We start from the raw sequence: 22275 nt of genomic DNA, 5'->3' as shown, positions 1-22275 counted from the left end.
CAAGCGCAGGGCGAGTCCGGGGGCTGCGGCCCGGGCTCCCGCGGGTCCCGGTCGCCGGGTCCGGGGCCGGCGCGTGGCGAGGGCGGTGGCCGGGGGGGGGGGGCGCGGGGGCGGGGAGGGAGGGAGGGGCGGGCGGGGCGTCCCCGGGGCGCGGCTGGGACGCTCTCGCCCGCCCCGCCCCGCCCCGCCCCCGCCCGCGGCTATAAGACGGCGGGGCCCGAGGGTGGCGGCGGCCGAGCGGGCGGAGAGCGGGAGCCGGCGGGGAGCGCAGCGAGCGGAGAGCGGGAGCCGGAGCCGGCGGGGAGCGCAGCGAGCGGAGGCGGCGCGGCCGGAGAGCGCGCGAGCCCGGGAGCCGGCGGGCGGGCGAGGCGGACCGAGCCGGGGCGCGCGGGGGCCCGCCCGGCGCAGCTCCCTCCCCGCGCCCCGCAGGACACCCCGTCCCCGGCGCCCCGACCCCGCAGGACCCTCCCCGCGCCCGGGGCCGCGCGCGCCCATGAAGCCTCCCGCCGCGCCGAGCAGCCCCGCGGCCGCCGCCGCCGCAGGTGAGTGCACCAGCCCTAAGAGCCCCGGCGCTTCCGCGGAAAGGGGGTCCCCGGGCGGCCTGGCCCCGCGCCGGGCTGGGGACACCTCCACGGGCGCATCCTGACCCAGTCTGCGCTCCGCCAGCCGCTCGCCCGCGCGCCCCGGGGCCGGTACCCGACGGCCGCGGACAGACCCGCGGACGGACACCCGCGGACACACACCCGCGGGCTCCCGCGGACGGGGCGTAGGGGTGCGGGGAAGAGTTCCGGCGCCCGGGTTACCGGAGACCTGGGGTCACGGCGGAGGCTCAGTTTCCGCAGCTCGAAAATGGGCGGGCCGGCGGGCGGCGTGGGGGGCCGGCGGAGGGTCCCAGGGGCCCGCGCTGAGCCCGCCCGCCCGCCCGCCCGCCCGCAGCCCCCGCCCTGGACTCGGCGGCCGCGGGGGACCTGACGGACGCGCTGTGCGAGTTTGACGCGGTGCTGGCCGACTTCGCGTCGCCCTTCCACGAGCGCCACTTCCACTACGAGGAGCACCTGCAGCGCATGAAGCGGCGGAGCAGCGCCAGCGTGAGCGACAGCAGCGGCTTCAGCGACTCGGAGAGTAGGTGTGGGGCGGCGCGGGGCTCCGTGCGCCCATCCTGCGGCGGGCGCGGCCGGCCAGAGGGCCCAGGAGGGTCCCGCGGGGCGAGCACCCCCACGCCCACCCCCACCCCCACCCCCACCCCCGGGACTGGCTGTCACGCGGGCGCCCTGGGACGGCCGGACGGGCACCTGCCGCTGCAGTGCCCCGAGGCCAGGGTGCGGGCCGCCCGCCCGGACCCCCCAGTCACCTGCCCCGCCTCCCCCCTGCCCGCTGGGTCTCCCGGGGTCGCTCCTCACCTGCCCGCCTCCCCCTCCCCGCCCCCCTCTGCCCGCCCCGTCTCTCACCGGCCCGCCCCTCCCCTGCACGCTCCATCTCCCGGGGTCGCTCCTCACCTGCCCCCCCGCCCCCCTCTGCCCGCACCGTTTCTCACCTGCCCCGCCTCCCCCCTGCACGCTGGCTCTCCCGGGGTCGCTCCTCACCTGCCCCGCCTCCCCCCGCCCCCCGCCCGCTCCGTCTCCCACCTGCCCCGCCTCCCCCCTGCCCGCTGGGTCTCTTCGCAGTCTCTCTTTCAGAGCGCGTAGGGCAAGTGCGGAGGGAGGGACGCAGGAGGACCCAATACTGAAAACTTTGGGAAAGGTCTCCCAGGCTGCTGTTCTTGGGATTCCTGAAATAACATCCTCACATTTTCTTCTGGCTGCGAGCTCCCAGGCTTGCTGTGGCGCTGCAGGCCGTATGGAAAGACTCTCTGGCCTCCCCGCAGAGTTCAAGTGCTTTAGAGAGTGGCCCTCTCCGTTCTGGCAGGTCCCCCAAGGGGACTGCTGGCTTCCACACCTCCCGCCCCCCACCCCCACCTCGGGCTGGAGAGGGAGCCGAGAGCAGATGGGCTTACAGGTGCTTCCTGACAACTTGTCTCCTCTTGGAGACTTACCCCAGGGTCTCTTTGTCTTCAATGACCTTGCAAGTGGGACACTCCCCACCGACCCTCCAAGGATCAGATGGTCTGTAAGGATTCCAGATACCCGTTTAGGTGTCCGTTTAGGTGTCAGGATCTGGTGACTTTTCAATATCATGTGGTGGTTGTTGGTTTTCCAATTCTGGATGACTTAGTATTTTTCTTAGACTTTTCTTGAGACTTCATTCCCTACGTGAGTTACAGCATGAATGTCACTCCCCTTGCTGCCCTTGACTCTGGAAGCGAAAGCAATGACCCAATGATCTTTCCTTGTGATTCTCTTCTTTTGAAATCTGAAGCTTTTCCTCATTCCAGGGCAAAGATACAGCCCCAGACCTCCTCATGAGCTGTCCTCCTGAAAATGAATAAAGGCCCTCGCCACCCTGTCCTGGGATTTGAGTCAGAAACCTGAGGTCCCTCTTGACTTTCCTTGGAAGCCCCCCACCCACACACAAAGGGTTGGATTTAATTGCAGCTTTTGAGGTGAACAGGAATGGGATAGCATGCTGTTAATTTTCCGTTTTGTATTTTGGACTTTATTGCTGATGACTGGACCCCTTATTTTCAATTTCAAAAGGAAATCTAAAAACTTTTGAAATCTGCCTCAATATCTGTGGCCAAACTTCAATAAGTCTCCTTCTGCTGGGGCTTGGAGCGAGTTATTTATTCATCACATACAAATTCTCCCCCCCCCCCCAGGAAAGAAGCTGGGACAGTCTGTCCAGTGCTGTGCTATTGCAAAGAATAACTCCTTTCTAAACCGCAGCCGCATTTGGCTAGAATATGGTCTGAGCTGGCCCATCACGGGTGATTGCAGCTCCTCAGGGTAGGATTTCAGACTTGAGATCTGTTTTCACGGGCCTCAAAGAGAAGGCACCCAGAAACACATTGTTAACGATTTGGGGGGAGATATTTGGAAGTCTGTAGTTTCTCTTGCCGGGGGGGGGGGGCGAGGGGCTTGTGTGTTTTGCTTTCTGCTTTTGTTGTTAACTGTGTATTTTGCTAACCCTTAGTTTGGTGGCTAGGGCAGTAATGGGGATGGCTTATAGAAGGCTCAGATGACACTAGTCTTTATAAATGTGTAGTTAGTTTGTCGCCCATAAGACTGGTTAGAAATAGTGGTGGCAGAAGCGGTGTGTATCTAACGGTAATTTCTTGAGGAAGCATAATGTATGTGTCTTAACTGCCACCAAGAACTGAGCCCAGATGTTGATTATACGTATCTGTCCAATGCTTTTCTGAGGAAGGGAATGTTTGAGAGAGGTAGGTCCTACTAAGATGTAGGCCACCAAAGCGGGGGGCCAACCAGGATAATGGTAATAAGAGCACCTCACTTCTACTCAGCCCTTAGGAGGACTATTTTTCTTATTTGTTAGCTCTTATTGGTGGTGATCTCTGCTGTGTTTTATTTATTTATTTTTTCAAAGGTTTTATTTATTCAATGCATGAGAGACAGAGAGAGAGAGAGAGGCAGAGACACAGGCAGAGGGAGAAGCAGGCTCCATGCAGGGAGCCCGACATGGGACTCAATCCCGGGTCTCCAGGATCCCACGACTCCAGGATCCCACCCTGGGCTGAAGGCGGCGCTAAACCTCTCAGCCACCGAGGCTGCCCTCTGCTGTGTTTTATTTATTTTTTAATTCTTTAAAAATTTTTAAATATTTTATTTATTTGTTTATGAGAGACACACAGAGAGAGGCAGAGACACAGGCAGAGGGAGAATCAGGCTCCATGAAGGGAGCCTGATGTGGGACTTGATCCTGGGACTCCAGGATCACACCCTGGGCATGAAGGCAGGTGCTAAACCACTGAGCCACCCAGGGATCCCTCTGCTGTGTTTTAAATGTGGTATCTCCTAGGACCTCTGCCACAGTCCTATAAAATAGGCACGATTATCTCCAATTTTCTGATAAGAGAGCAGAACCACGTGGGCCCTCTCTGAGACCTTGCTGTGGTCACCATGGATGACTGGCTGGAATGGGAAGCAAGTCCTCAGGAATAGACCTGAAGCCCGGTGGACCTGAATCACGTGCCTATGTATCAATAGCGGTTGTGTCTGAGGGTGTCTCTTCAAGACAGTGGTCATCTGGCCAGGTCATTGGAGCCCAGGTTGTGCTCTATTGGGCCCCTGGGCAACAGATGGGCCTCCATTTCTCTAGCTGTGAAATTGAAAGGATGCTATTTAATAATGCTAGTAGAAACATCCACAAGCTCATGAATAGGAAGAAAAATTTTGCTCTGTTTCATGCTTTCAAGAAAACATTAAAATGCATACACCGGGCTCTGTGACATAATCAGATACACTTTTGATACACATGTGTGGATGTGAAATGTGTGGATACACATTTCCATGCAAGACAAGTGTCTTGCATGGAAATGTTACATGTGCGCTAGGAACCAGTAGTATCTTGAGGCTTACTCAGCCTTCTACCTACCGCTCTATCACTCAGAATATGTGGCCAACTTACGAGATAGCTCAAAGCAGCTGTTCTGTTTTTTTTTTAAGAACCCTTCCTTGGGGGCCCTTGGCTGGCTCGGTCAGTTGAGCATCAGACTCTTGATTTCAGCTCAGGTCATGATCTCAGGGGTTGTGAGATCGAGCCCTGCACTGAGCTCTGTGCTGAGCCTGGAGCCTGCTTAAGATTCTCTCTCCCTTTCTGCCCCATGCTCTCCTTCTGTTAAAAAAACAAACAAACAAACAAACAAAAAGTAGGGCTGTTTGCTTTTTTTTAAAGATTTTATTTATTTATTCATGAGAAACACACACACACACACACACAGAGGCAGAGACACAGGCAGAGGAAGAAGCAGGCTCCATGCAGGGAACCCGATGTGGGACTCGATCCTGGGACCCCAGGATCACGCCCTGGGCTGAAGGCTAAACCTCTGATCCACCCAGGGATCCCGCCCGGTTGCTTGCTTCTGAAGAAGAAACGTAGACATTCCTTCCGCCCAAAGAGGCAAATTACCTAGATCAAGAAGTATGTATGTTTAATAGAGAAATACTCCTTCCTGTTCCCACTTAACAGTGTGTCCCCCAAAGATGTGAGTGAAGAGAAGACCAAAGTGAAAATTGCAAGATAACTCCTCCTTACGGGTGGCATTTAAATGGGGGTTGGTCAGAACAGGCTTGTTCTTTTCCCCTAAACTTGGGTCCAACAGGTAATTCTCAGACACTTTGGTGGGAGCAGTTTTAACGTCAGCAGTAAAAGGGCAGCATAATTAGAAGCTAGGGCAGTGTTGTTCAAACTTGACCCTTAGAGGTGCTCCAGGAGTCACAAACTTCTTCGGTTTGAACTTATTAAATAAACCAAACCAAACATTGGTTTTCAATATTTTCAAAACTGTAAATGCACACTCTGATTCCTCAAAATATGTTCAATGAAATTTTAACTCGTAATTACTAAGTTTTAATCAATGTGTTAATAGGTTTCCACTGAATGATCTTATACGAAGTTTAAAATATTAACTTGAACTTTTTTTTAAAGATAATACTTTTTAAAAGATTTTATTTATCTATTCATGAGAACACAGAGAGAGGCAGAGACACAGGCAGAGGGAGAAGCAAGCTCCATGCAGGGAGCGTGATGTGGGACTCGATCCCAGGACCCCAGGATCACACCCTGGGCTGAAGGCGGCACTAAACCTCTGAGCCACCCGGGCTGCCCCTTAACTTGAACTTTTCAAGGTGGTATGAACTTCTATCTTCACTGTATTGGGGTTTCACATACCCTTTTCCCTTGAAGGGGAGGGGTGTGTGTTTTGTTACTTAACAGAAAGGATCTGAAGGCTCCTGTTGTGCGAGGGATATTGTGATATTGTAGAGCCACTTTAGGGAGTGAGGAACTGGCTTCTTTAGCATGTGCAAGACCAGGACATTTGTATGTCTTTGCTGAGTCTCTTCCAGCTTGGGCACCCGATGGGCGCTGGGTGCCAGCGTGACAGGTAGCGTATTGGCTGATCTGGCTTAGGAGCTACCGAGATTGGAATCCGAGCTTGCTCAACCATGAGAGAGTAAGTTAGGAGCCCTGTGGCTGCACTGGCACGGTGTTAGGGATTCCAGGTGGGTGTTAGGGTCCAGGCGGGTGACCGGGCTCATTCTGATGGGAACCTGGAGAGGTGTGGAAAGGGACCAAGCAGAGCCAGAAGGGAAGCTGGGGCGAGAGTGTTGAGGGGAAGAGAGGGGGCCCTTTCACATTCTATCCTACTTCTTCTAGAGAGGTTTTCAGAATTTAGATTTTTGTGGAGGAGATGAACCCCCCTCCCTGCCCCCACCACCACCAACCATTCCCTGTGGCAAAAGGAAACAGGTCCAAGGCTTTCTTTTTCCCAGTTAATTACTGTAGTTTGCTTGTCTTCAACGTGTGGGATTGTTCTATATTTACAGGCGCTCTGGGCAAGGTTTACTGTCTGTGGCTTTTCTTTCCTCTGGAGGAGCACATGTCGGTGCTAACCCTAAATTACCTTTTTCCCCACCTCCAAACTAGAAGAGCACAACTACCTTTTAAACAGGCTTCTGTTTTTACGGCTGAGTTTCTCAAGCTCTGTTGGTGAGCATTAGAGCTGGGTGTTTGTATACTGAATGTGCTGGCACTTCTTCAGCGGGGGTCCTAGAAAACTTGGTGCTTGAGCTCGAGGAGCCTGGCTTCAGCACACCAAGGTCACAGGCCAAGGACATTTCTGAGGAGGCTTTGAGATGCTCGTTGAGATGGGGCTTGGAGCTGATTGAAGTAGACACTGCGGAGCCTGGAAATATCTGGTCTTATTACCTGCCAAGGTTCCCCAAATCATCACCATGTGTGTCCCTCGAACCCCCGTTAATAGCAACACCTGATTTGGGGCTGGGGCCGTAATACGTTAATGTGCTATCAGCCAGCAACACATTGCTGTCATTTTATCAGACCAACTGACTGCTGTTTTGCAGAGGAGAGAGTTCCAGAGGCGTGAAAAGGCTTTCCTTACCTTTTCATCTACCACACTGCTTTCCATGAGGTCTTCTTCATGGAGGGCGCTCAACAAAAGTCCACAGAGTGAAAATTTTACTGGATAAAAGGAGACGAGGTCTAGAGCGTGAGCTCCCTCTCTGGTGGTGGTTTGTTTTAGGGAGGTTTATTCTGGGGTGCCTCTGAAGATAAGCTTCTCTTAAGAATGTTGCTAGTGGGGGCCCCTGGGTGGCTCAGTGGTCGAGCACCTGCCTTCGGCCCAGGGCGTGATCCCGGAGTCCTGGGATCGAGTCCCACATCAGGCTCCCTGTGGGAAGCCTGCTTCTCCCTCTGCCTCTCTCTGTGTGTCTCTCATGAATAAATAAAAATCTTAAAAAAAAAAAAAAAAAAGAATGTTGCTATTACCTGAAGAGGAGGAAGCCCAGCCCCAGGATCTTGGTCGTTACTCTTTTCTATGGTGACCTATCCTCTCCTGACCATGTCCTCCTCCATTTCACCAGAATAAAATCATGAAAACCATAGGAATCCTACATGGAGCACCTCGTTCCTATTCCCCTTTTGCTAAGGAGGAAGCTAAGACTCGGGTAAAGTGATGGGCACAGGGTCACACAGTCGTGGTGACCTCCCACCCCATACATCTCAACCGTGGCACCATCTGCTGGGCTTCTCACTAGCTTTGGGCTTCTTGAAGTTGCTTTTCTCATCTTTTTTTTTTCATGAATGACGTGTATACAGTATTACCACAGGGTGGGACTAGACTGTGGGCAGGTTTGGTTCAAGGAGGCCGGGGGTTCATTTCCTGTTGATGGTTGAGCATCCTGGAGCCTGGGGTCAGGTCTGGCTCAGATTTGCACTGGAACCCACAGGAGGAGAGAGGACTCAAGGTGTGGCAATGCCCCGGTGTGTGAGCTTGTGTGTGTTTGTGGGGGGTGGCGTGTAAGGGGAGGGGGAAGTGAGGAAGTGAGCATGTGCTATGTTGACATGCCTGTGCGCCCCGTGTGTGTTTATATATAGATAGTGTACTTGGTTGCTGTTTTTTTTTTCTCTCTCCCTCCCTCATTGGGGGAGTAGCATGAGTCCATTAACTGTAAGAGGAACTTCTGATTATTTTAAGTTTGGTTTGCAACTGAATTTATTAGGCAAGTAACAGCCAGGTTGTCTATATATTTTCTGAATTTGAGGAAAATACTTGGATCGAAAAGGCATTTTAACACCAGGCTTTAGAGGCTAAGAAGAGGCACTGTGTGGCAATGTCCCGGTACCTATGACTCATTCTCCACAGTCTCAAAACCACCTGAGCTACCCAGAGTTTTTCCTGAATCTCCGTTGGGGGTCTTTTTTTTTTCCCCCTGCATTTTGCAATGGCCTTTTCCATGTCTAGATAGAGCATTCCTTCCCCCGAAAACTCAGTGACAGTGGTCTACTTGCCGGTGTGGAAAAATAAATTGTGTGTGCATGTGTGTCCCCCCGACCCACCTGCCACTCGTGAGCCCCCCTCCCCCCGAGGATGAGTATATGTGGCTGTAACATTGCTAAAGAGTTGGAGCAAAATAGAGATGACGTCAAAGTCAGGGCGAGGGCCCGTGGTGCAGGGTGGGGTGGAGTGAGGTGTGGTGGTGAAACTGGCTCTCAAGGACCACCTGCTTCTGGGAGATAGAGACCAGAGGTGTGATCACTGAAGTCTGGGCTGGGCACCCTGGGCCAGGGATGGAGGCGATGTTCTCCGTGTCCTTTAGAATAAAAAATTATGGGCCAAATACCTCCTACTCTTTCCTTCTGTCTCAGGGGTCTGGGCATGAGGCCGGCCTCCCCGGAGCCCTCTGTGGTTTTCCTGCCACTAAGTCTTAGCTCATCGTTTCCCTGCAAGTTTCTCGGGTTCTATTTGTGGCGATTCTCCTACCTATTACGTGGTGACAAACAGTCATGCTCTGCTGTAGGTCTGCAGCGGACTTGACCACTTTTTTGTATGTAAGGGAAAGGCTTTCCCTTGAGAAAATCCAGACTGTTCTAGAAGTGGGCTGACAAAGCAGGCAGAAGGGCTTCCCCGGTCGAGTTCCATGGAACACAAGTGCCCTGAGAGTATTAAGGGGCGGCCACAAAAAAATGTGTCCCATAGTTAAATTTGAGAAATAAGGCTAAGCTGGTTTTTCATAAGACTTCTCAGGGACATTAAAGTGAGAAGACGCAGTAGGAATCTCCAGGGGTGCTTGGTACTTCTCAAACCTAGTTGATCTCACAGTTCTGCTTTCCAAAGGACCAGTATTCTGAGGGATATATATTTGGGGAAATACAAGTGTGAGGTTGGGTATCTTGGATCTCAGTAGGTGTTCACCATCGAAGCCCTGAAAAGTGACTGGTGGTCCTTTTAGGTGACCTGGGCTGGACCTCTAAAGGGAGAAAAGATTGTGAGGGTCAGGCATGTCTGGAAGAGTGAACAAGATGAGTGTGTAGGTCAGGAAGACAAGATGGCACTGGGGCCACCTGGTTGGGGTGGGGGGTAGGGGGGAGTGGGAGGAAGGGGGGCCAGGTGTAGGGCCTGAGAACTTGTAGCACCCTTTTAGGGATGAAGCTGAATTCTTTTGGGATGAGAAGACTCTGCTTCTGAAAACCTTTTTTAATCTGAATATATCTTCTGTGACTTCATGTTCACTTTGAGTTATGGGGACCAAAGAAAGATGTGTTTGCCTCCTCCTGAGCTGAAGGTCACTGGATTAAGGCGAGTGAATCCCCAGGAAGGGTAGAGTCCTGCCCAGGCCCTCTTGATGCAGCTGGCCTCTTGCACCTGAACAGCCTCTCCAGAGCTCATCTCGGCTCCACCTGTGGCTGGCTTCGAGTTTTGTTTTAACCAGGAAGACTGTTAACTTTGTGACCTCAGAGGCCACATCCTGCTTCTGTGGGCTGCTCTGCCTTTGAGCCCTTTGAGTGGGTCCTGCTCCCTTTAGGTGTCACAGTCACGTGGCTGGGCTGGCCGTGGGTTGGTTTCCTCCTTCTTGGCAGGGTCTAGAGAAGTAGGCCCTCAGAACGTTAAGAGCTGGAAGGGACTTTAAGGATTGCGGAGCCTTCCCATTTTCTTGGTGGCAAAACTGAGGCTCAGAGATACTATCTTGCTCAAGGGTGCCCGAGTACCTAAGTAGCTGAGCTGGTTCCCTTGACTCCCAGCACAGCCCTGCTTCTGGGACCTTGTCCTGCTTTCTCTCTGGTCTTCGGGGGTAGGACGATAGAAGGAGCCGCAGAGTTATTCCCAGTGTCTAGAATTGAGAACCCCTACAAAAAATATTGATCTCTGACCCTCCGGCTTATCCTTAGAGTGTAAGTTCTCAGGAAAACCGTGACACAGACTCTCTTGAGCAGGTAGGAAGGGTTATTATTATTATTTAAACATTAAAAAAAAGAGATTTATTTATTTATTTTAGAGAGCAGAGGGGGAGAGAGGGAGCAAAAGAGAGAGAGAATCTCCAGCAGACTCCCCACTGAGTGTGGAGCCCATTGGGGGGGTGGACTGGTTCCATGACCCTGAGTTCATGACTTGAGCTGAAATCAAGAGTCAGATGCTCAACCGACTGAGCCACCCAGGTGCTCCCAGGCAGGGAGGATTATTAAGTAATGGGATCCAACTGTGTATTTGTATTTTAGGGAAATCAGAGGGCAGAAGGGACTTTTTTTTTTTTTTTTTTTTAGGAAAGAGGATTCTTTTTTGCTCCACAATCCCAAACCAACCCCCCACCCCTCATCAGCCAAGCATTGGCTTGGTTGTCAGTTAGAGACCCAGGCAGTGGGCTCCTCTGTGTTGCAAAGGAGGCTGGTCTGGTCATGATAATCCTATCACAGTCTCCTTTGCAAGGGTCTCCATGCAAGACCCTGGGTGTGCAGGACACACACACACACACACACACACACACAGGCACTCCCCTGCCTCGAATCATTTGCGCGCAGAAATATGAAGTCTGGAAATGAACCTGTTTTCTTTACAACTTTGCTCCTTTTGGAGAGGAGCCATAGTTATCAATAGACTAGAGACTGAAAACCACCTTGAATGAGTTATATTTTCTTTCCTGGAAGGTGCAGATTCGCTCTACAGGAACAGCTTCAGCTTCAGTGATGAAAAACTGAATTCTCCAACAGACTCTGCTCCGGCTCTGCTCTCCCCCGCTGGCACTCCTCGGAAAGGTAGGCTCATGGGTTGTGGTGTGAGGTTTTGGGCTTCCTCTACTGCCTTCCCCCCTCAATCTCTCCTCTCCTCTCCCTTAGCCCTAACCAATCTTCCCCAAATGGGGGCACTTCGGTGGCTCAGTCGTTGAGCACCTGCCTTTGGCTCAGGTCGAGATCCTGGGGTCCGGGGATCAAGTTCCCGCATCAGGCTCCCTGTATGGAGCCTGCTTCTCCCTCTGCCTATGTCTCTGCCTCTCTCTCTGTGTCTCTTATGAATAAATAAATAAATAAATAAAATCTTAAAAAAATATATTTCCCAAATACATGAAACAAGTAGAGAAAACTAACATCCACGTACAGGATGGTGTGAAATGGAATTTGTTCTCCCTCAGGATTCTGATCAATGTAAAAACGGATCAGATAAATGGGGAGCAAGAAACCAAATTCGCAGGGAGAAAGAAAACTGGTCTTCTCCAGACTCTGCTTTCTCTCACGTGGTGTAATCAAGACTGCTAAATGACAGTGCTCTCCCAGACTGGTTGGTTCTAGAACTGAAAGCTCAGCAGCAGTTAGGCTTTGCAAGAAAGTGGGATTCTTTTTATTTGCATTAACTGTGTAACCAATGCTTTCAGATGACCAATTTAATAATATTAAACGGGGTCATCCTCATGAGACCAGTGATGAACTAACATGATTTAAAATAGCAGCTCCAGCCTGGCTCTACTGTGACATTAATAGACCTTAAAAAAAAAAAGTTTTTAAAGATGCATGAGCGGTTTCTTATTTTTTGGAACTTGTAAAGTGTCTCCAGCTAGAGAGCTGAATGTTCTGTTATATTGGACAAGTGCCCTTTTGAAAACAAAAGGAGTTTTTTTTCCCCCTCAAGAAACATTATACTTGCTGAAAATAGTTGCAGAACGCAATAAAAATGGAACATAGTTAAAAAAGAAATATGAAGATTCTATTACTTTTCTCACTCTTGGCATCAACGAGGAATTTCGCTCTTTTTCGAAAGAGTGATTTTTCAATTCTTCCTCCCAACGGAGCGGTGTCAGCAGCAGCCACTGGGGACCCTGCCATCGTCCAGCTCCCTGTCGGTAAAATGGAGCTATTGAATTTGGAGAGACAGGGCAGTGTGGGAGGTGGCTTCAAGACGTGCCCAGATTTGCTACCTGATTCTCAAGACAAAGAACTTACAGAGAGAGAGAGAGAGAGAGAGAGAAACTCTACGGGTAGATTGCCTTTAAAGGCTGAGAACCAAAAAAAAAAAAAGCTGAGAACTGGGCAGCCCAGGTGGCTCAGCAGTTTAGCGCCTGTCTTTGGCCTAGGGCGTGATCCTGGAGACCCAGGATCGAGTCCCATATCGGGCTCCCTGCATGGGGCCTGCTTCTCCCTCTGCCTGTGTCTCTGCCCTCTCTCTCTCTCTCTCTCTCTGTGTGTGTGTCTCTCATGAATACATAAAATCTTTAAAAAAAAATAAAAGCTGAGAACAACAAGCTGTTTGTAGCCGGCAAGGGTTAACAGATGAAACTCCGAGAATGCATTTGGGAGAAGGTATGAATGATGCCTCTGCAGGAAAGCGTGTGGGTCGCAGGGCATAGAGGGAACAGAAGCCCGATGAGGACTTGGCACCTTGCGCTGGCCGCTGGAGGGATGGGGCCTCCCGTCGCCTTCCCTGTACCATTTTGACAAAGAGCAGTGGCCCCCGTTTGTTTCCTCCTGGGCAGACCCCGAGGGCTGCAGCACTGCCCTGGGGTGGTAGCAAACCTGAAGGTGTTGACAAGAGGCGTAGCGAGAATCCGGAGTCTGGGTGTCCGCTCCGCACAGCGCCAAGCTTACCGGATATTTTTGACAGCTAACTCAGAGCTGTCACAATAAAAAAATCAAGCCTTTTTGTCTTTCTTCCCAGCCCCTCACTCCCCCTGCCCTTCAAATTCTTTTTTTTTAAAGATTTTATTTATTTATTCATGAGACACACACAGAGAGAGAGAGGGGTGGGCAGAGACATAGGCAGAGAGAGAAGCAGGTTCCCTGTGGGGAGTCCGATGTGGGACTTGAACTCAAGACCCCAGGATCATGACCTGAGCCAAAGGCAGACGCTCAACCACTGAGCCATCTAGGTGTCCCTGCCCTTCAAACTCTTAAGGAAGTGAAAGGAGATGGTCCTTCTAGGTTGTTGGGCTGGGGGTGGTGTGAGGGCTGATGAACTGAAAAAAAAAGGGAGACATTTAGGCTAATCTTCAGCATCCATGTCTGAGTTGACTGTCAGTAAACCCTGGAGCAGACACTTCGGCTTGGTACAGGACACTTGAAAATGATGCCTCTGTAGATACAGAGATGCAAAGCGGGGTCACATCATCCTGGGAACCCAGGGCATCAGGAGCCGTCGTGATATGGAAACTGAAGGTCGACTCTTGTTTTTCAGCCAAGCTAGGAGACACGAAAGAGCTAGAAGACTTTATTGCTGATCTTGACAGAACATTAGCAAGTGAGTACATGCCTGGGATTAAAAAAAAAAAATCAAACAGAAAACCAACCAACACCCACTGCTGATAAAGTGCCCTAATGTTTACCAGCTTGCCGGGGGACAAGAAGTTACATCATCAGGCTTCTTTAGGTTCAGGAACAGAACCCTAGTGGCTCAGAAAGAAGTTCTGAGGGTAAGCCTGCGTTCATGTAGATCGTGCGCCTTTCCAAACAGTGAGAACAGGCCACCAGCAAACAATGACATTTTGTTTGAGAAATGCAGAGAAGTTGTTAGTAACAAGGTCAGAGCTCTCTCACCATGATGGCCCGGCAGGCTTTTCAGAGGAGAAATGAGCTGACTGGCCACGGAAGCAATGTGCCAATGGTTCCATCCCATGGGCCAGGGAAGTCTTCCCAGGTTAGATCTAGGGGCTTGGGGGGGTCTGGCTTCTAGAGGATTGGATCTCAAAAGACAGAAAGAATAAGCCTGGGGAGACCCGGTCGCCAAACGCACACTTAGTGAAGATTAGGGAACATACTTCCCATTTGGCAGTTACACTACTGGTACCCCTTTTGTGTGACCAAAAATGTTGAGAAGTGAAGATATCACACCATAACTACAATGTGGGCGGGAGGGTATGTCCAGAAGACGGGCCCCCGAGAAATCAAGCTACCCACTCTGTTTCAAAAGGAAAGGATTAAAAAAAGAAAGAAAAGAAAGAAAGAAAGAAAGAAAAAGAAAGGAGAAAAAAAAGAAAAAAAAGAAAGAAAGAAAGTAAGGATTACAAGAGCCAGAACAATCGGGAATGAAGGTTTAGCTCCCGTACTCCTGGTGGGCTGTATTCAGTCACAGAGCAAAAGAATTTTGTCCTAGCCTCTTAATTTTTCAATGAAAGAGTTGATTTTCCATAAGAAGTGTTCTATGCTGGACTCTGCTAGATAGCCAGGTCAGACCTGAAAGGTTAGATCCAAAGCTGGTTATTTTATTTATTGTATTTATTTTTTCAAAGCTGGTTATTTGAACAGGACTCAGTTCTTAACAGGGTTTCAGACGGACCTAAATAGGGTGGAAAGTCAAGGTCCTTGCGTATTTTCTATTTGTTGGAGAATTTTATTGCCCATTCTCTTACATGCTGTACCATCCCACATCTGAAGACCTAGGCCTGTTTTGACAGGGATTATTGTAATTACAGCACAATTTGTATGAGACCCAGGTAACAGGCCTGCCTACTTCTTGGGAATTGCAGCTGGCTGCCCTGTCGTACCAGTTACTCAGACCTACATTACGTGGGAAGCCTGCCATTAAGTTTAGTGCTTTGATGCCCGTCTGTGATGGTGTGATCGGGTTATTTTTTTTTTTTTTTTTTTAAATTTTTTTTTTTATTTATTTATTTATGATAGTCACACAGTGAGAGAGAGAGAGAGGCAGAGACATAGGCAGAGGGAGAAGCAGGTTCCATGCACCGGGAGCCTGACGTGGGATTCGATCCCGGGTCTCCAGGATCGCGCCCTGGGCCAAAGGCAAGCGCCAAACCGCTGCGCCACCCAGGGATCCCTGTGATCGGGTTATATATGAGAATTGGGAACTTCTTTTTTTTCACATTTTTATTTTTAATTTTTTTTACATATTTTTTTAATTGGAGTTCAGTTCGCCAACATATAGCATAACACCCAGTGCCATCCCATCAAGTGCCCCCCTCCGTGCCCGTCACCTTTTGTGTGAGTGGATAACCTTATTTATCGCCTCTTTATAGGTATGTGAAACAAGGAGAAGTTCTGGGTCCTTTCATCATAAGGGAGAAGCTTCAGAAAGCTCCAAGGACCTGGTAAACATCAGCTACAGAAGTTGCTACCAGAGCCGACAGAGATGAGTGCTCACCTACCACCAGGCCATTCTCAGGCTTGTGCGTAAAAGCCAACCTTTGAGATCATCTCTGGGCAATTTAGACAGTGAAACTGACTTTGTTTACCAGCTTGCCGTGTATTAGAACAGATGACCTATGCTAATATTCTATTTTCTCTCAAAACCTAGCTATCCCGTAATTTAAAGTGCTTTTATGAAAAATATTTGTAATTAATTATATATGGTTGGAAACAGTAAATATGCTTTTCCCAGTATAATATATTTTTGTATGCAAATAAAATTTGACCTAGAGTCTGTATTCTGTAAACTTCTTTTTTCTTTCTTTCTTTCAGTATGTTCCCATTTAAATAATATTCTAGTGGGAATAACACTCCTCTTGATGTCTAACAAGGGCTTTGGGTGCTGCCCAAGAGACAATAGGACGGTGAACTGGGGTGTCGTTTTGAAGCTCCTTCAGGGCTCGAGAGGGAAATGCTGGCCTATGATTCCTGGGACATTTTAATTTGAGGATTGTGGGGGGTTTTTAATTGAGGTATCGTTGATGTACAATATTATATGAGTCTCAGGTGTACAACACAGTGATTTGACACTTCTGTACCTTTCCAGACGCTCACTACGATAAATGTACCTGTCACCCCACAAAGTATTACATTATTGACTATATTCCCTATGCTGTACTTTTCATCCCTGTGACTGAGGATTGTGGTTTGTTGGGTTCCTCCTCCATCTTTATTCTCCTCATATCTTACCACCTTTTTAGCTGCCATGGGCTCTTTCTTTCAATTAAGGGAAACACTCACACTCAAAATTCAGGACCGAAATACGAGGGAACCTGGGGGCAGCTGGAGAACTTGAAAATGATGGTGCTATCATCAGATGAAGGAAGATCTGATGGCGCCAGCCTTGATGCTTACGTTCAGGTGGCTTCCGTGGAGCTGGAGGGTCCAGACGCAAGGTCTTCCACAGGGTGGGCTTTGCATGTGGAAGCCAATGACCACCTCCACTCCCAGCCACCTGCCTTCTGGGGACGATGGAGAGAGCACAAAAAGGGGAAAGTTCATAATTTTCTTATCTATGCTTTTCTATCTTTAAAACCTCTAAAAATAGGGGTGCCTGGGTGACCCGGTCAGTTGGGCATCCGACTCTTGGTTTCGGCTCAGGTCATGATCTCAGGGTTGTGGAATGGAGCCCTGTGTTGGGCTTCATGCTCAGTGGAGAGTCTGCTTAAAGATTCTCTCTTTCTCTCTCCCTCCTGCTCACGTGTGTACCTGCTTGCACTCTTTCCCTCTAAAGAAGAAAAAAATAGTAATAATAAAACCCGAAATAACCAGGCATTACTTTGATAATTGACATCAAGTTATTTAAAAACTCCCATCCTTATGTTTCTATAGGATACAAATCCAAAACATAAGTACTCAGAATTTTATTTATATCTTCAAAAGCTAATTACTATATTTGACCTGTGTTTTAGGGCATCAGAAAACTACATGACCTTTACTTTTTTTTTTTTAAGATTTTATTTGTTTGACAGCATAAGCAGGGGGAGCAGCAGGCAGAGGGAGGTGAAGCAGACTCCCTGCTCAGCAGGGAGCCCCATGCGGGGCTGATGCCAGGACCCTGGGATCATGGCCTGAGCTGAAGATAGATGCTTAACCGACTGAACCACCCAGGCACCCCTACATGGTCTCTTCTTTAACCTTTGTCTTTTCCTCAGTTTCTGGGACATCTTTGGGTTGAGCCCAAATATTTTCTTTATTCCTTTATTGAGATATAATTCACATGCCTTAATATGCATCCTTCTAAGTGTACAGTTCAGTGGTTTTTAGCATATTAACAGAGTTGTGCAGCCATCCCCAGTACCTGATTCTCTGTCTCCGTGAATTTCTCTATTCTGGATGTTTTCAATAAATAGAATCATATTGTATGTGACCCTTTGTGTCTGGCTTCTTTCTCTTAGCATACAATTTTCAAGGTTCATCCAAGTCGTACACGAATCAGTACTTCGTTCCTTTTTATGACTGAATAATCCACTGTATGGATACACCACATTTTATTTACCCACTTTTTAGTTGAGGGACATTTGGATTTTTTCTACTTTTTTTGGCTAATGAATAATTCCATCAGGAATATCAAAGTACAAGTTGTGTGGACGTATTTTAAAATTTCTCTTGGGTACATAACTTAGAGTGGAATTGTGAGGTCATCTGATAATCCTATGTTTAACGTTTTGAGGAATTGCCAGACTTTTCTGTGGCAGCTGCACCATTTTACATGCCCATCAGTAATCTATGTAGGCTCTCATTTTTCCACATCCTCACCAACACTTGTTATTGTCTGTATTTTTGAATAAAGCCATCTTATTGGTTGTGAAGTGGTATCTTACTGTGGTTTTGATTTTCATTTCCCTGGTGACTAACGATGACTAACGATTTCCCTGATGACTGACTAACATCTACTCATGTACTTATCGGCTATTTGTGTATCTTCTTCGGAGAAACGTCGATTCAAATCTTTTGCCCATTTTAAAATTATGTTGTCTCTAATTCTTATTGAGCTGTAGGAGTTTTCTATATATTCTGTATATAAGACCCTTTTTGGACATATGATTTGCAAATATTTTTTCCTAGTTCGTACATTGTCTTTTCATCTTTTTGTAAATGTCCTTTGAAGCTCTAAAATACTTAATTTTGATGATGTCCAATTTATCTATTTTCTTCTTTTGTCACTTGCTTTTGGTGTCATAGCTAAGAAGTCATAGCCTAACTCAGAGCCACACGGAGACACTCATTTTTTTTATGAGTTATGTAATTTTTGACAACGCTTACATTATACAGATCTTACATGTAGGTCTCTGATATACTTTGAGCTAAATTTTGTAAATGGTGTGAGCTTGATTCCAATTCCATCGTTTTACATATATATATCCAGTTGTCATTGCACTATTTGTTGAAGAGACTATTTTTTCCTCTTTGAATTGTGTTGGCACCCTTTTGAAAATTAGTATGAAAATTTATCGGTGGACTCTCAGTTCTTTTTCAGTGATCTATAGGTCAATCCTTATTCCAGTGCCACACAGTCTAGATTAATACAGCTTTGCAGTAAAATTTGAAATCAGAGAGTAGATGTCCTCCAAGTTTGTTCTTCTGCAAGATTATAATACTATTCTGGGTTCCTTGCATTTTTATGTAAATTTCAGCATCAACTCCTCAATTTCTTCTTCTTCTTCTTCTTCTTCTTTTTTTAACTTGTCAATTTCTACAAAAAAAAAAAAGCCTGCTGGGATTTTTGTAGATATTGCATTGAATTTCTACATCAGTTTGGGTTGCCATTATGCAACATTATGTCTTCCTTCTAATTCATAGACATGAAATACCTTTGCATTTTTTTAGGTCTTCTTAATTTCTTTCACCTATGCTTTGTAGTTTTCAGTGTATGAATCTTGCACCTTTCTGGTCAAATTTATTCTTAGGTATTTTGTTCTTTTTGATAAAAGAATATTCCATAATATTCTGGAATATGGAATTATTCCATAATTTTACTTTCAGATTATTTTTTTTGCTAGTGTATAGAATGCATTTGATTTTGCATGTTGATTTTGTATCCTACAGCCTGCTTGTACCTGTTTATGAGTTCTAATAGTTTTCTTGGATGTGGATTTTGTATGTACAAAATCATACCATTTGCAAATAGAGGTAGTTTGACTTCTTCCTTTTTGGTCTGCATGTATTTTCCATTCTTTCTGTTGCCTCACTGCCCTGGCTAGAACTCTGTACAGTGTTGAAAACGAGTGGTGGGAAGGCACACCTAGTCTTATTCCTGATGTTGGAGGGAAAGCTTTCAGTCTTTTTCTCCATTAAGCATGATGGTAGTTGTGGGAATATTTTCTTTTTTAATCAAACAAGCCTTTGGCTTGTTTTCTACACATAGTTTTTCCATTATATGGAACTGTTTTTTGTTCATTGGTTGGGAGCTTTATTAGCTTAGGATAATTTTTTTTTCACCAGGATACTGGTGCTGTTCACTGTCACTGTCACTTTTATTATCAGCCTCTTCCAGAATTCAGGATCTACCTGCATTTGGCAGGTCTCCTACAGCTAGGACTCCCAAAGTTAGAAGTGCAGGATATGTGGCTTTGGGGGCTGTTGTGAGGATAAGGTCAGTGGTTTGGGGAGAAGAAGTGAATTCCTTTATGGAATGGTTGGGTAAAGGTATTTTTTCTTTTTATTAACTTCTGTTAGATGAATAACTGGTGACAGGCAGTGGGTCATGTCACAACTTGGGGTTCTGCATATGTTAAAGAGAGTGTTTTTGGTATTTCTCAAGATGCATTTTAAGAAGCACATTCTTACCCTGTTGTGAAAAATAGGTATTAAGATCATACCTACTTGAAAAATGCTGCATATGTATCCCACTTTGAGATTTATTATTCACATCAGCACATAAAATGCTTGGGGTTCGGTCTTAGTTGATGAATCAGAGAACCCAAATATAGTGGCTTAAACAATATGGAAGTTTCTTTCTCACTCACAGGCGAGCAGTACAGGGCTAGGTGAGTGCCTCACTGGTCCAGAATGGCTGCTCCTGCTCTTGTCATTACATTTATATTCCGTCCAGCATAAAGGAAAAAAAGGCAAGCAGAGGCTTATTTCATTCAGTCACATGACTAGAGGTGACACAAATTCCTTTTGCTCGTGTATCCTTGTCCAGATCTTAATCAGATAGTCATTCCCAGTTATAAGGGAGGCTGGGGGGAAGAAAGTCTCTCGCTGGGCAGATACATGTTCAGCTAAAATTTGAGAGTTCTATGTTTAAATAAAGACAAAGAGGATGGATACTGGAGGACAACTCGTCATCTCTGCCACAGAACGTTGAAGGCTCTGAGAAGTCCTATAGCCAAAAGACTTTTTTCTTTAAATTTTTATTTATTTGTTTATTTATTTAAATATTCATTTATTTATTCATGAGAGACACAGAGAGGGAGGCAGAGACACAGGCAGAGGGAGAAGCAGGCTCCCATGGGACTCCATCCCAGGATCTTGGGACCACAACCTGAGCCAAAGGCAGACACTCAACCACTGAGCCACCCAGAAGTCCTTTTTTTTTTTTTTTTAAGATTCATTTATTTATTCATGAGAGACTTTTTTTTCTTAAACCACTAATAATCCACAGCATATAAGGGAAATGTCACTGTAGATAATCTCACTCCAGTGGGGTCTACTGCACTCACCTCCTCTAAGACCTGAGAGCCAACAGCATGACCCTTGCAAGCTGCTGGATTGTTATGTAGAGAGTGTCAGCCTGTGGGCTTTTCTGGAACAGAACAAGACCAGATACTGAGTGTGCAGAGCCTGGTAGGAGGGGAATAGTCTGCTTTGAGCTTGGGAAATACGTGTTCTAACTTCTGGGAGGAATAGCTAAAGCAAAACAAAACAAAAACTATAACACACACCCGAAGTAAGAGCATCGAGTGCCAGCACAAGGACTCGTACACCAGCCGGCCTCTGGGATGGGAGGAACCAATAGACACGCTGTGTCCTGGGTACATAGCACATCTGCCCCAAGCGTGAGAAGGCACAGCGGAGCCAGGATTGGGGGGTGGGGGAGGCAGTAGGGGGTGATGGGCGGCCTACTGACAGTCAATCAAGACTGGGGATGCTGAGATTTCTCCACAGAAATATCCATCTGGGCATGGGATGGGCAAAAGGAGTCGAGAAAGTGGGCTTTCAAACCAGGCCAGGTGTTCAAATCTCGCCGTGCCGTGCTGCATCTACACAATCTTGGGCAAGTGTATCCTCCATTCAGTGGCTCTGTTTCCTGATTCACGGAATTGGGGCCTGAGTCTGTGTCTCCCAGGTCCTTGTGAACAAGTGTACAAGGTGTAAAGCATCTAGCACTTTCCTCCCCCTCTTCCTGATACCACAAGGACCCTGGGCTCCTGGATGAGGGCAAAACGAAGCTCCCCTTACCTTGGTCGCAGAGGCCAGTTCCAACCCCACCCACCTCCCGTCTCATGGGGCCAGAGGGAGCCAGGCAGGGAGACAGCCCAGGACCCAGGGCTGGGAGGGAGGCTCCGGCCGCAGCCCCGCAGCGGGCTGGATGCTGGCCCCTCTCTGGGCCTCAGTTCCCTGCAGGGTCAGCCCCTGTGGCCGAGTGGGTTCTGGCCCTGCCTCAGACTTGCAGCTCTTCTCTGAGAAGCAGATGGGGGTGTTTTTCTTCATTTTTCCAGTATGTGTTTCTTCCACACCCTTCTCCAAAATGTTTTCCGGTGCTAATTTATTTGGCTAAGGAGGTTTGTGGCGACAGACACCAAACAGGAAATGGCTGTCATAGCTGCTGTCTGCAATTTGTTTTTTTTTTTTAAGGCTTTCTCCTGTGCAGCTCACCTTCTCTGTGTTGCTTGGTATTGATTTAAGTGCAGGGCTAAGTGGAAGGGGAAAGGGAAAGGGAAACATATTTTTAGAAAGGAACATTTTCCTTCAAGTTCAAAGTTTACTAGAGGTTAAGGATTGTGCACAAAGGCAGTGTTAGGTGGCTTCTTTCCACCACAGGACCTTTGCACCACCAGTTCCCTCTGCTAGGAGGCTCACTCTTCTCTATTTTTCTAGCTACTTCTACTTCTTTAGGATTAGCTCAAGCATCATGTCCTCCGAAAGCCTTCCTGCCTGCCTTCCCCTGCCCCAGTCTAGGTTGGTTCCTTGCTGCTTTTCTGATCGAGTCCTCTTTAGGTGCACCCATCCTGGCTTGCAATGACATGGTCATGAGTGTGATTTTTGGGGGGGGGGTTAATTTCTCCCCAC

At 48.0% G+C, this 22275-nt stretch overlaps 1 protein-coding gene across 1 annotated transcript; it reads left to right on the top strand.

The window, feature by feature from the left end:
* Positions 1–245: 245 nt before the first annotated feature.
* On the top strand, positions 246–17407 carry RGCC (regulator of cell cycle). The gene is made up of 5 exons (XM_055335720.1): positions 246–542; positions 937–1122; positions 11059–11166; positions 13574–13636; positions 15369–17407. The coding sequence occupies exons 1-5, from the start codon at positions 494–496 to the stop codon at positions 15374–15376; spliced, it is 414 nt and encodes a 137-aa protein (XP_055191695.1). The 5' UTR covers positions 246–493; the 3' UTR covers positions 15377–17407.
* Positions 17408–22275: the final 4868 nt, after the last annotated feature.

This window comes from Nyctereutes procyonoides, unplaced genomic scaffold (assembly GCF_905146905.1).
Source record: "Nyctereutes procyonoides isolate TBG_1078 unplaced genomic scaffold, NYPRO_anot_genome, whole genome shotgun sequence".
Taxonomy (NCBI): Eukaryota; Metazoa; Chordata; class Mammalia; order Carnivora; family Canidae; genus Nyctereutes; species Nyctereutes procyonoides.
This window is presented reverse-complemented; position numbering and strand designations above follow the sequence as displayed.

Excerpts from the sequence above, each read along its gene's own strand:
- RGCC (XM_055335720.1), top strand. The coding sequence starts at position 494 with ATGAAGCCTCCCGCCGCGCCGAGCAGCCCCGCGGCCGCCGCCGCCGCA. Across the intron at positions 543-936 it reads CGCGGCCGCCGCCGCCGCAG|CCCCCGCCCTGGACTCGGCG; the intron begins GTGAGTGCACCA and ends GCCCGCCCGCAG. Across the intron at positions 1,123-11,058 it reads CGGCTTCAGCGACTCGGAGA|GTGCAGATTCGCTCTACAGG; the intron begins GTAGGTGTGGGG and ends CTTTCCTGGAAG.